Consider the following 13,907-nt stretch of genomic DNA (forward strand, 5'->3'; position numbering starts at 1 on the left):
CCCATTAAAATTCACTTTAATGTTCGTGTAATTTAGCATTAATGTTCAAAATATTTTATAGTGGGGCTGTAAGTACCTTGAATTCATTTTGCAGCTCGAGTTAGTTAATTTTCATAGTAAAGGCCTTTAATGTTAGATGTACTGGATCACAGCTCAGGGAATTGTTGCGGTAAGATACAGCTACAAAATTGAAAATTGCTATCAATTTCAACTGATTTTCCATTATCACCCAAAATTTAGGTATGTATTAATTAATAAAATACATGTATAACTTTTGGAGCTTTTAGCAAAATATGTTGTGAATATAGTTCCAAAAAATGCAGATATTTAATTTTTGAACAAGCTGAATTAAAATGCATGGAATGACTAATGCTCCTGACAGAAATGTGTTTGGTAACTAACTTAATTCTGAAAACATCACATGAAAGAGAAAATATGTAGATGGGAGATTCTAGAATGTAATATGAAGGAATTATATTGTTCAGTTGGTCACCCTGTTATAGGAAAGATGTTGTTAAGCTGGAAAGAATGCAGAGAAGATTTACGAGGACTTTGCCAGGACTCAAGGGCCTGTGCTATAGGGAGCGATTGAGCAGGCTAGGACTTTATTCCTTGGAGCACAGGAGGATGAAGGGAAATCTTATAACTAGTATTTTACCCAGAGTAGGAGAATCAAAAACCAGAGGACATGGGTTAAGGTGAGGGGGGGAAAGATTCAATAAGAACCTAAGGCGCACAAAGTGTGTATGGAAAAAGGTATATGGAATGAGCTGCCAGAGGCAGGTACTATCACAGCGTTTAAAACATTTGGACAGGTACATGGATAGGATAGGTTTAGAGGGTTATGGGACAAACATAGGTAGATGGGGCATGTTGGACTGCGTGGGCAAGTGGGGCCGAAGGGCCTGTTCCCACACTGTATGACTCCATGATCCTATGACAAAATGGCAAATATTTGCTGTTTATTGAAAATAACTAAGATGAAATAAAGTTGATTTTTTTTTCATTCACTAATCTTTCCATGGTATACTATTGTGCCCTTAATTATCTTGTTTTGTAATGGCCATTCATAATTGGTTGTGACTTTTACAATGGCAGGTTTCCAGTTGCAGATCACAACTTGATGCCTCAAGATTTGATCAATCTTCCAAATAACTACTGCTCAAATTCCCAACTTTTGGTATTATTTGTTGTCGCTTTAATTCATCATTGCACCTATTCTAATGTCTGTCTTTAGTTTTTCTCATTGTTACAACAAAATCCAATACAAACTTGATGAACAGGGCCTCCTGACTGTTTCTAACTGGACATTAGACTTTAGACTCTGGAGATACAGCGGGGAAACAGGCCCTTCAGCACATTGTCTACATTGACCAGCGATCACTATCACTATCCTCAGTACTAGAGACAATTTACAATTTTTACCAAAGCCAATTAATCAACAAGCCTGTACATCTTTGGAGTGAGGGAGGAAACTGAAGCACCCGGAGAAAACCCAGGGAGAATATACAAACTCCATATCGACAGCACTTGTAAACGGGATCAAACTCAGGTCTCTGGCCCTGTAAGGCAGCAACTCTACCGCGACGCCACTGTGCCGTCCCAACATGCTATACAATGTTCAGGATTCAACAGTGAGAGCATTTTCAGATAACTGGCTTTAACAATTTATGTAAAGCAGGCCAATAATATTAACTCTGTTTTTCACTCTCTTACTGGGCATTTCCAGCATTAGGATATTTTGTTATCACATGAACTTCTTAATGCAGTTTAGTATCAATGTCAAAGTGCAGTCAACATGGATCTTTAAAAGATTCATGGGTTGGTTAGGCTTCAAAGGATTCATGCATTCTGCAAAATATTTGTGTCCCGTTAGTTTTGATGATTAATCTAGGAAGCCATCTATCTATCCACAACTATGAAACTACTTGTGATATGTATAATTAACTTTGTATGTACTTGGTTAATAAACAGATGTTATCAGACCATGTGAGTTTGCAGTTTTAACATTGTGTCCTTGAACACGTAACTGGCTGGTGCACATGATGAGAATAACATTTAACAAAGTTTAATTGAACATTATTGTAATTTTTATCTTTTAAATCCACATGAGAATCTGGCAAAGATTACCTGGAGATAATTGTACCAGTATGCATTGGTCTCATCGGCACTGTCTCTTTTCTCACTTTTATGCAATTTAGTATATCTAGTCTGTAGATGGTGGAAATCTGGAATATAAAATGTAAGTTGGTAGCCTTTTGTAAAGAAAGAGTTAACCTTTCAGGTTGAAGGTCATTTGGAACAATTGCATACATATAGGTAAAGTGACAACCAGATTTTCACCCTGACACAATCATTTTGGTTCTCTATCCACGGGTGATGCTTGACCTCCTGAGTAATTCCAGGTATTTCTGTTTTTATTGGAGGCCCAGGGCAGAAAGGCCATTGTGTGTCATTTCTGAAATTTTGATCGGTTAGAGTTTGGAGGCAGAACATCAATTTCTGTCTTTAAAGAACAAATGTCATAACTTTTCAAACCAAATTAACTTTCCTTAATTTTCATTTTGCATTGCAAATGAAATCATTTTCAAAGAGCAGAAATCCACATATGTTTTCAACACAGCCAGATTCTATGTTTGAACATTAGCAGTAGAGAAACCGATTTTGTACAATGATTAACAGACTTAGCCTCTTGTTGTTTTTGTAAGAACTCATGACCACATATGATAAGCCGGTTCTGAATCCAAACAATCAGGTCGTCGTGAATCCTGTGCGTTTTAATCTTTTGGATCATGCTACCATTGGGGACTTTATCAAATGCCCTGCTAAAATCCATGTAGAAAACATTCACCATTCTATGATCATCAATTACCTATGCCAACTCCTGAAAATAAACTCGATCAAGTTGGTGAAACATGATCTGCCGTTTACAAAGCCATGCTAATTGTTCTTAAGTAGCCCATTCACTTCCAAATGGCAGTAAATACTCTCCCACAGAATCCTCTCAAGCTCAATGACCTATAATTCACTGGATTATCTCTACTTCCCATCTTACACAAAGGAACAACATTGGGCACTCTACAGTCTTTCCAGACCTCGCTTGTGGCTAGAGAAGTTGCAAAGATCTTCGCCAAGGCTCATGCAATGGGCGGCACGGTGGCGTAATGGTAGCTACTGCCTTACAGCGCTTGCAGCCTATAGACCTGGGTTTGATCCCGACTACGGGTGCTGTCAGTATGTAGTTTGTACTGTCTCCCTGTGTCCCCGTGGGTTTTCGCTGAGATCTTCCGTTTCCTCCTGCACTCCGAAGACGTACAGGTTTGTAGGTTAATTGGCTTGGAATAAGTGTAAATGGTCCCTAGTATGTGTAGGATAGTGTAAGTGCGGGGATCACTGGTCAGTGCAGCATTCGGTAGGTCGCTGCATCTCTAAAACAAAAAAGTAAAACAATCTCTTCTCTTGCTCTCTTAACCCATGATCCCATCAGTTTCTCCACCTTAAGGCCCTTTATGTGCCCCAACACCACCACCTTGATCTTAAACTGCATGTTTGTGATCCCCATACTGATCTTATTGTCCTCAATTTTCTTCACCTATGAATACAAAGTACTATACTCGTTTAGTGCCTTGCCATATCCTCTGACTCCAAGCACAAAATCACTGCTTTATCCTTGGTTAGCCTTTTGCTTTTACTGTATGTATAAAATACCTTAGGATTTGTTTTAACTCGTCAAAAACATTTCATGAACCCTTTTGGGCCTTCTAATCATCTATCTTGCAGGAAGATTGTTCCCGATGTTAGGGAAGTCCAGGACAAGGGGTCACAGCTTAAGGATAAAGGGGAAATCCTTTAAAACCGAGATGAGAAGAACTTTTTTCACACAGAGAGTGGTGAATCTCTGGAACTCTCTGCCACAGAGGGTAGTTGAGGCCAGTTCATTGGCTATATTTAAGAGGGAGTTAGATGTGGCCCTTGTGGCTAAGGGGATCAGGGGCTATGGAGAGAAGGCAGGTACGGGATACTGAGTTGGATGATCAGCCATGATCATATTGAATGGCGGTGCAGGCTCGAAGGGCCTACTCCTGCACCTAATTTCTATGTTTCTATCTACATGTCCTTTCCTACTTTCTCTATACTCCCTAAAGGCCATCTCTGTAGAACATGGATAAATGACGTTTCAACTCGGGACCCTTCTTCAGATGTATCCCGACATGAAACGTCATCTATCCACGTTATCCAGGAATGCCGCATGACTCTGAGTTATTCCTACACATTGTCTTTTTACGTAAACCAGCGTTGGCTGTTCCTTGTGTCTCCTCGAAGGCCATGTCTAATTTTATCTTCTTAAGCCTTAACTATACAATTCCCATCTCTTTTTGACCATTTAATACCTCATTGGTCGTCCGAGGTTCTTTTACCTTGCCATCCTCATCCCTCCTCCTTACTGGAACAGGCCAGTCCTGAGCTTTGATCAATTGGTCTATAAACTATTCTCACATGTCAGGTGCAGACTTTCCCAATAGCACCCAATTTACTAATTGCTCCCAATTTACTCTCCCTAGCAACTCCCTCATAACAATGTCATTTGCCTAATAACAATCCTAAAACTTTTGTTCACTATCCCCAATATGTTGTTCCACTGAAACACCAGTCACCTGGCCAGGCTCATTTCCCCAATATCAGGTTCAATATGGTCCATCCTCAATTTAGACTGTCCACATACTGTTTTACAAAGCCATCTAGGATACACCTAACAAATACCTTCTAAGGCAGGGGAATCAAGAAACAGATGACATAGGTTTAAAGTGAGAGGGGAAAGATTTAATCGGAAACAACAAAGCTCTGAATGTTGAACTGCCAGTCATTTTGTTCTCACAACTTGGTCTCCATTATGGCACAATATCATAATTCCTAACACTGATCAAGGTTCTAAGTTCATATACTTTACCCACGATTCTCTTTGCTTTGTTAAGTTACCAGCATGAAGCCAAAAATGATATCTTACCCCATTAGGCTGGTAGAAAACAAACTCCTCATTCCGTGTTAATTGTTTGGAAGTTAATTTCTTCATGGTGACTGCGGACCAGGTGATTTCCACCAACACAATTTCTGCGGTACCTCATTTTTACAAAGAGGCCTCCTATTTCTTGAGACCCAGTGTGGTCAGTTTCTTTAATTAAACTATGAAGTCAATGTGTATGTTAATAGATTTTTGAATCCATGACCATGCTCAGGGAATCGTTTTCTCAATAAAGGTAAACCTCTTTGCATTTAACCTTTGTATTATGTTCACACACCACATAAATAGGTTCAAGCAGAGAGTGTACAATTAATACCATGTTCCATATAACAGTTTTTTTCTTAAGATTAATGGAGGGATGGCATTAAGTAGGAAAGGGTGCAGAGGAGATTCACCAGGATGTTACCTGGTCTTGCGGGCTTGAGTTATAGGCTGGAACATTTTTCCTTGGAGCATAGGAGGCTAAGGGACAACCTTATTGACTTGTAGAAGATCATGAGGAGCATGGATAAATGAATGCTCATAAAAGGACACAAAGTGCTGGAGTAACTCAGCAGATCAGGCAACATCTCTGGAGAACATGGATGGGTGATGTTTTGGGTCTTCTTCTTCTGTAATAACCAACACTTTGTGTCCTTTTGTGTATTAACTAGTTTGTATAGTTCTTTGTTTCTACAAATGGACATTCACAGTCAATTTCCCACGGTAGAGGTTTCAAAAACTAGAGGGCCTAGGCTTAAGACGAGTGAGAAGTGATTTAAGAGGGACCTCCGGGACAACTTTTTCCATTCAGAGGATGGTCCTTATCTGGAATGAACTGCCAGCGGAAGCTACAGATGCAGATACAGATACAATTATTAAAAGACTTGTGGATACATTTTGGATATCTACCAGGGATAGATAGGGTTTAGAGGGATATAGGCCAAATGCAGGCAAATGGGACTGGCCCAATATGCCAACTTGGGCGGCATGGTCAAGATGGGCCGAAAGGTCTGTTTCCATGCTGTACAGCTCTGTGACTGAGATACGTCCTTTGCCCCCACTGGTTCCCTCTGGTTCTTGAACTCTGCTAATGTGAACAATCTCTCTATTTATTCCATGCACTGGTCATAATCTTGGACACATCCATCAAATATTGTTTCAACCTCTGTATCTAGCAGGAGAACAGACCCACTTTCTTCTGTAACTTGTAACTGCAATCCCTAATCCCTAGAACATTATAATTAAAATGTCCTTAATCATCTTGGTCTCGTGCATCCTTTCTAAATTGTGATATCCAGCATTGGATGCAGGACACCAGTCAAGGTTAAATAGTGTCTTGCCAAGGTAATCATCCTATTTTTGTACTTCATTCTTGTATTATTCCAGAATCTCATTAGAACTGTCACTTTTTGGATTTATGGCTGAACCCCATAGAATATTTAGTCTATATTCTGTTAAATTCTTTCTGGGTGACACCATATTGCTGCACGTTTGTCTCTTGAAATTACATCTGCAGTCAGTAGTTATCTTCCTCGGTGTTTATCGTATCCACAAGATTTATGTCATCTGCAAATGTTGACATTTTATTTTGTACACCTAAATCCAAGTCAATAAAAAACAGTGATTTATTGTCTACCCACTGCCATTTGAATAAATTGTTTATTATGACTGCTTTCTGTGACTTTATACGGCATTCCCTTTGCTATTTAGTCAAAAATGTAGGGGATGTTCACGACCAGCTTTATTGAATATAAGAGTCTCCACTGTTGTTGGGCAGAGGAGTTACAGGATTCAACTCTAGAGATAATGAAGGAATGCTAAAATTTTAAGGGGCCATAGAGGTGATGACATTCCCAGTTATTTATTGACCAAAACCTTGGTGATAGTGGTTATGTATTTTGGAGGTGGTGTTGAAATTGCTGACAAACTGCATTTTGCTGGTGGTACATATTACAACCTGCACTTTGAGGAATTGCATGTTTGGGCTGGTGATCCGAGTACTAATGAGTGTAGAGGTTGGGGGAATCTAATTGCGGTACTGCTTGAGAGTTGTTAAAACTGCATATATCTAGGCAAGTGCTTTGTAGATGGCGGAATGGCTTTGGGGAACCAGTAGGTGAATCAGACACTTGGCCTCTGCCTTGTGACGCTGGCCCAACTGAATTTCTGGTCAATGATCAGTGCCAAACATTTGATAATGGGGAGCATGAAAAAGATCATTCCATTTGAAAGAGCAGTATTGTTGCTTAAACACACTGTTCGTGTTTTGTTCGTGCTGGTAATTGCTTTGCACGGAGAGCATGAATGGTGCTTGCCACCGATCACCTCATGCCTGAATGTTAGCCGTGTTTTTTGTATGTAAGCACAGGCTGTTCCTTTTTCCAACCATCTGGTTCCTAATGTAAGTTGTGTGGTTTTCGAAAGACAATTGAGGAGCTATTTTGTGTTTGATGTAGTAATCTATTTTTTTAAGAATTCATCACCTGACAAAATTAAATGAAAATCCAAGAGTAATTCTTCATGGTTTATTTTTGAATGCATTGTCTTGCAATACATATCACAAAATTATGTTCTGACGTGGTTTGTAATAAATTCATAGGTTCTAAGAGCAGAATAAGGCCATTCGGCCCATCAAGCCTACTCTGCCTTTCAATCGTGGTTGATCTATCTTTCCCTCTCAACCCCATTCTCCTGCCTTAGCCCCAGAACCCCTGACATCCTTACTAATCAAGAATCTGTCAATCTTCATTCATTGACATGGCCTCCACAGCCATCTGTGGCAATGAATTCCACAGATTCACCACCCTCTGACTAAAGAAATTCCTTCTCGTCTCCTTTCTAAAGGTACATCCTTTTATTCTGGCCTCGGGTCCCACTAGTGGAAACATCCTCTCCACATCCACTGTCCAGGCATGTCACTCACTACTCAGTATATTATACAACATTTATACAACAAATGGGATGAAATGGCTAGTTTTTTATTTCAAACTTGGCAGAGTGATGTTAGGGGAAATAATGCAAGCTGTAATTAATTTAGCATGCCAATTCCTGTGCGCTACATTTAATTCTTGAGAAGGTGATCGGTAACTTTCATCTTCTTTTCCGCTCTGTATGTACAGGTCCAGATAATCCATCAGCAACACCATGTTGGCAGGCCAAATATACCTAGTGTTTTGGTTCATTTTGCATCTGCACTGATATGAATGATTTTTAAAGAAATAATGACAACAATATTTATCTAAATGGTTTTTGGAATTTTTTCATTTTTGTTTTGTAGTTATTAGCAATGGACCACTGAAAAACCAATACAGATTGAAGGAATTCCATTTTCACTGGGGTGCTGAAAATGATCGGGGATCAGAGCACACAATTAATAATCAGTTCTATCCTGCTGAGGTATGTTTTTGACACTTCCACATTTGTTCCCCAAAATTTTATTTCAAAAGCTTGGTTGAGAAAAGTTGAAGAGAATTTGCCTGAAAAATATTACATTGAATTTGTTTTCCTCCTCTATGCTGTTCAACATGCAAACAACAGGGCAAGCAAGGGTGCAGATTCTACCATAAAAAGTAATCATGAAAGGCCAGTATCATAGGATGACTATCACCCTGAGCACCGGCACACCACAGGGCTGTGTACTGAGCCCCATGCTCTACTCCCTCTTCACTCACGACTGTGTTCCTGCATTCGACACCAACACCATCGTGAAGTTTGCAGACGACACAACAGTGATTGGGCTGATCACCAACGGTGATGAAACAAAATACAGAGCGGAGGTGCAGAACCTGGCGGACTGGTGCACACGTAACAACTTGTCACTAAACACCTCCAAGACCAAGGAGCTGATTATTTACTTCAGGAGGTCCCATAATGGAGAATAACGCCCCAATCTCCATTTACAGGGAAAGTGTTGAGAGAGTGTCCAGCTTTAAGTTTCTGGGCACTCACATTTCAGAGGACCTCACATGGTCCACCAACACCGCTGCGCTGGTCAAGAAGGCACAGCAATGACTGTTCTTCCTGAGGACATTAAAAAAGACTGGTCTGCCCCAACAGCTGCTGACAACGTTCTACCGCTGCACCACAGAGAGCATATTAACATATGGCATCTCTGTGTGGTATCTCAGCTGCACGGAAGCGGAGAGGAGAGCTCTTCAGCTCGTCGTCCACAGAGCGCATAGGATTATTGGGGCACAGCTACCAGCCTTGGGGGGCATCTACCACACACGGTGCCTCAGGAAGGCCGTCAGCATCCATAAAGACTCCTCACACCCTTGTAACGGACTGTTCGAACTACTTCCCTCCGGCAGACGTTACAAGGCCTTCTACGCCCGAACCTCCAGACTTAGAAACAGCTTCATTCCCAGAGCTATAGCGGCTCTGAACCGGCCCTGCTGAGTGCCCCCCATCCCCCCTGGACTGTCTCCCTCGGATGGTCACGTCACACAGCTTATTTATTTATTTTACTTTTCTTTTACATCGGTTGGAAGCTGCATACTAAATCTAGCTGCACTGATGTGCAATGACAATAAAAGATATTATTATTATTAGTATGACATTGAAATCAGAATTAATTATCAATGTAAACATTTGCACATTAGGTATTTAGGTTGTGCTTTTGTCTGTGCTAGAACTTGTCTGTAGAATGTAATGGAATAAGGTGAGATCATTTTATTTTGTATGTTTAACTGGTTTGATTTTGGAACGAAGTAAGGATGGCATTTATTTTAAATGAAAATAGAAATTCTGAAAGCACTCAGCGGATTAAGCAGCACCTGTGAAAAGAGAAACAAACTTCACATTTCAGATTTAAAAAAACGTTATAATCTATTAACAGTTTCAGAAGTAAATGAACTGAAACATCACACAGCACAGAAACCAAATTGCACACACAGGTCCACAAACAGCAGTGGCATAAATTGCCAGACTTTTAGTTTTTAAATAATTCATCGAGGGTTAAATTTTGGCAAGGACTTGGAGAGATTTCTAGTTGCATTCATAACATACCATGTTAACCAATACAGGTATTAGGTATTAATTAATATGTAAAAGGTGTTGTGTATTAGTTACTCAGCTCATGGACAAAAAGTGGTGGGGTAACTTGGCAATCAGTCTGATGCAGGGTCACAACCCGAATAGTCACCTGACCATGTTCTCCAGAGATGCTGCCTGACCTGCTGAGTTACTCCAACATTTTGTGTCAGTTCACCTTAAAACTAGGTCTGCACCAAGGCAAGGCAAGGCAAGTTTATTTGTATAGCACCTTTCTTCAACAAGGTAATTCAAAGTGCTTTACATAAAACATTAAAAGCATTGGAAAGAAACACATATAAAATGACATTTAGATGTAAAACGATTATTAGATTATTCAGATAAAATAATTACAAAATTAAAAGCAATCAAATAAAATATTTAAAATAGAATTAAACCAGGAATAGAAGTTACAGTGCAGTATAGGTAATTAATAAATTGTATTGTTTACTGAAAGGCAGCGGCAAACAGAAAAGTCTTCAGTCTAGATTTAAAAGAGCTGAGAGTTGCAGCAGACCTGCAGTTTTCTGGGAGTTTGTTCCAGATATGTGTTGCATAAAAACTAAATGCTGCCTCTCCATGTTTAGTTCTGACTCTGGGGACACAGAGCAGACCTGTCCCAGACGATCTGAGAGGTCTGGGTGGTTCGTAGCTAAGCAGAAGATCAGAAATGTATTTTGGCCCTAAACCATTCAGTGCTTCGTAAACCAACAGTAGTATTTTGAAATCAATTCTTTGACAGACAGGAAGCCAGTGTAAAGACCTCAGAACTGGAGTAATGTGATCTACTTTTTTGGTCTTAGTGAGGACTCGAGCAGCAGCGTTCTGAATTAACTGCAGCTGTCTGATCGACTTTTTAGGGAGACCTGTAAAGACACTGTTACAGTAGTCGAGCCTGCTGAAGATAAATGCATGGACAAGTTTTTCCAAATCCTGCTGAGACATAAGTCCTTTAATCCTTGATATATTCTTTAGGTGATAGTAGGCTGACTTTGTGACTGTTTTTATGTGGCTGTTGAAGTTCAGGTCTGAGTCCATGACTACTCCTAAGTTTCTGGCTTGGTTTGTTGTTTTTAACATTACCATTTGAAGCTGGGTGCTAACTTTTAATCGTTCTTCCTTGGCTCCAAAAACAATTATTTCAGTTTTTTCTTTGTTTAATTGGAGAAAATTCTGGTTCATCCAATCGTTGATTTGCTCAATGCATCTACTCAGTGCTTGTATTGGACTATAGTCTCCTGGTGATACTGTTATGTAGATTTGTGTGTCGTCTGCGTAACTATGGTAACATATTTTGATGTTTTTCATGATCTGAGCCAGTGGAAGCATGTAGATGTTAAACAGAAGAGGCCCCAGAATGGAGCCCTGGGGAACTCCACATGTTCTGGGGAACTCCACCAGCAGGCCCTTCTTCATCAGCTGCCGCACAGTCCAGTTGATCTGGCTGTTGTTGCAGCTTACGTTGTAGACCCTGGTCGACAGTGCTTTCTTCAGACTGGTGCCACTGACAGGATGTGTAGGAAAGAACTGCAGATGCTGGTTTAAATCGAAGGTAGACACAAAATGCTAGAATAACTCAGCAGAACAGGCAACATCTCTGGACCAAAGGAATGGGTGATGTTTCGGGTCTGAGTAAGGGTCTTGACCTGAAACGTCACCCATGCCTTCTATCCAGTGATGCCACTGACAGGATGCACTCGATCTCTTTTGGATTCCCTCCCCCTCACTTGATGCGGCTTATACCTGTCGACCATTGCTTTGTCCGCTCCCCCATCCACTGAAGCTACCTTCTCCATGGAATTTGCCAAGAAGATGCCCAGGGGAGGAGGAGGAGAAGGTGGTAATTGAGGGGGGAGCGGATAAAGCGACGGCCAACCGGAAGAAGCAGTAGCTGGTGTGAGTGGTGGGAGCTGCACAGTGCCAGAGCACGTGCTGTCGGTCGGTGACTGCAGCCTGAAGAATGCGCTGTTGGCCAGAGGCTACAACATGAGCCACAACAAGAGTCGCTCAACCAGACGGTGCAATAGCTGGTGAAGAATGGCTCGCTGGTGCACCTTGTGGAAGATGTTGGCGACTCAGCCAGGAATTGCTCTCCTGCCTCCCTTGTTTTCCCTCACCTTCCCAGTGTCGCACTGACAGTGGCTGAAACTGGAAGAGCAATGAAACTGGGCAGCATTTTTATATCTATGAAGCAGAAGGGAAGCCCTCGCCATCTTTCCATTGCAATAAGACAAGTCATTTAGGAAATGGAGCCACTATTGTGAATTGTTTACATAAGTCCAAGGTTAATTAAGTCACCGAAGGCAAATGCAATGTTAGCATTCATTTTGAGAGGAATAGAATATAAAAGCAGGGATGTAATGCTGAACCTTTATAAGGCATTTGTCAGACCACATTTGGAGTATTGTGAGCATTTTTGGGCCCCATATCTCAGGAGGGATGTGCTGGCATTGGAGAGAGCCCAGAGGACATTTACAAGAATGATCCTGGGGATGATTGGGTTAATATATGATGAACATTGGGTGGAATGGGTAGTGGAGAATATGTTTCCATTTGCGGGAAAGTCGAGGACAAGAGGGCACAGCCTCGGAATAAAATACGTACCTTTAGAATGGAGATGAGGAGGAATTTATTTAACCAGATGTTGGTGAATCTGTGGAATTCATTGATACAGACTGTTGTGGAGGCCAAGTCATTGGGTATTTTTAAAATGGAGGTTGACGGATTCTTAGATTAGTAAAGGTGTCAATAGCTACGGGGAGAAGGCAGGAGAATGGGGTTGAGAGGGAAAGATAGAAAACCCATGATGGAATGGCTGAGTAGAACCGATGGGCCGAATGGTCTAATTCTGCTCCTTTGACATGAAAACACTCACATAATTAAGGGTGACCAGGAGAATGCAATATTGTTATAAAATACATCTGATTCATCAATGTCATGCTGTCCCTGTGCAGCCTTACCAAATGCAATTCAGACACGGCAACATGGTTGTTTCTGAACTGCTGTCTGAAATGGCATGTGAACCATTAAATTTAAGTAGAAATGAAAGATAAGAAAAATAATCCAATCTTGCAAGTAATCTCCAGATCCTTGAATTATTAATAGATGAAATGTGTTACTGAACTCCCCATTTAGCCTTGGCTCTACGCACCATTCAGCCTCCCATTTACTACTCTGCAAACCTGAGTTCATACAGAATTTCGTAAGCTTCAACATCCTGTTCATCCACTTTCCACGTGCTTGTGGATCCTGCTTTTGATTTTGTATTCATGTCTGGAATTTACTGGCACAACCAGAATTAATGCAGTGAACTAGCTTGGGAAGTTTGCTTGTTGTGTAATTCTCCTTGAAGGGGTGGTATTCCCAAGCACCACTTGCTGTCGTCCATCTTGATAGACAACAAGATAAACACAAAATGCTGGCGTAACTCAGCGGGTCAGGCAGCATCTCTGGAGAAAATCATCATGTGAGAAATAGATCGAGTCTCTTGCCCAGAGTAGGGGAATCGGGAACCAGAGGACATAGGCTTAAGGTGAGGGGGGGGATGATTTAATAGGAATCTGAGGGGTAAGTTGTTCACACAAAGGGTCTGAGTGTATGGTCCAAGCTGCTGGCGGAGCCAGGTACTATCACAATGTTTTAGAAACATTTAGACAGGTACATGGATAGGACAGATTTAGAGAGATATGGGCCAAATGCAGGCAGGTGTGAATAATGCAGATGGGAAATGTTGCCTGGCGTTTGCAAGTTGGGCTAAAGGATCTGTTTCCACACTGTAAGACTCTATGACTCTAAAAGGAATGTGATGTTTTGGATCAAGATCCTTCTTCAGACCCAGAATCAGGGGAGAGGGAATCTAGAGTTAGGAAAAGGT

At 41.0% G+C, this 13,907-nt stretch overlaps 1 protein-coding gene across 2 annotated transcripts in view; it reads left to right on the top strand.

The window, feature by feature from the left end:
- Nucleotides 1-13,907, top strand: part of ca5a (carbonic anhydrase Va) — a 62,990-nt gene that overhangs the window by 29,882 nt on the left and 19,201 nt on the right. For both annotated transcript variants that reach the window (XM_055649058.1, XM_055649057.1), the window contains exon 4: nt 8,280-8,398. In XM_055649058.1, the coding sequence (XP_055505033.1) occupies nt 8,280-8,398 (119 nt within the window). The remainder of the gene's footprint in view (nt 1-8,279; nt 8,399-13,907) is intronic.

Source organism: Leucoraja erinacea, chromosome 17 (assembly GCF_028641065.1).
Source record: "Leucoraja erinacea ecotype New England chromosome 17, Leri_hhj_1, whole genome shotgun sequence".
NCBI classification, from domain to species: domain Eukaryota; kingdom Metazoa; phylum Chordata; class Chondrichthyes; order Rajiformes; family Rajidae; genus Leucoraja; species Leucoraja erinaceus.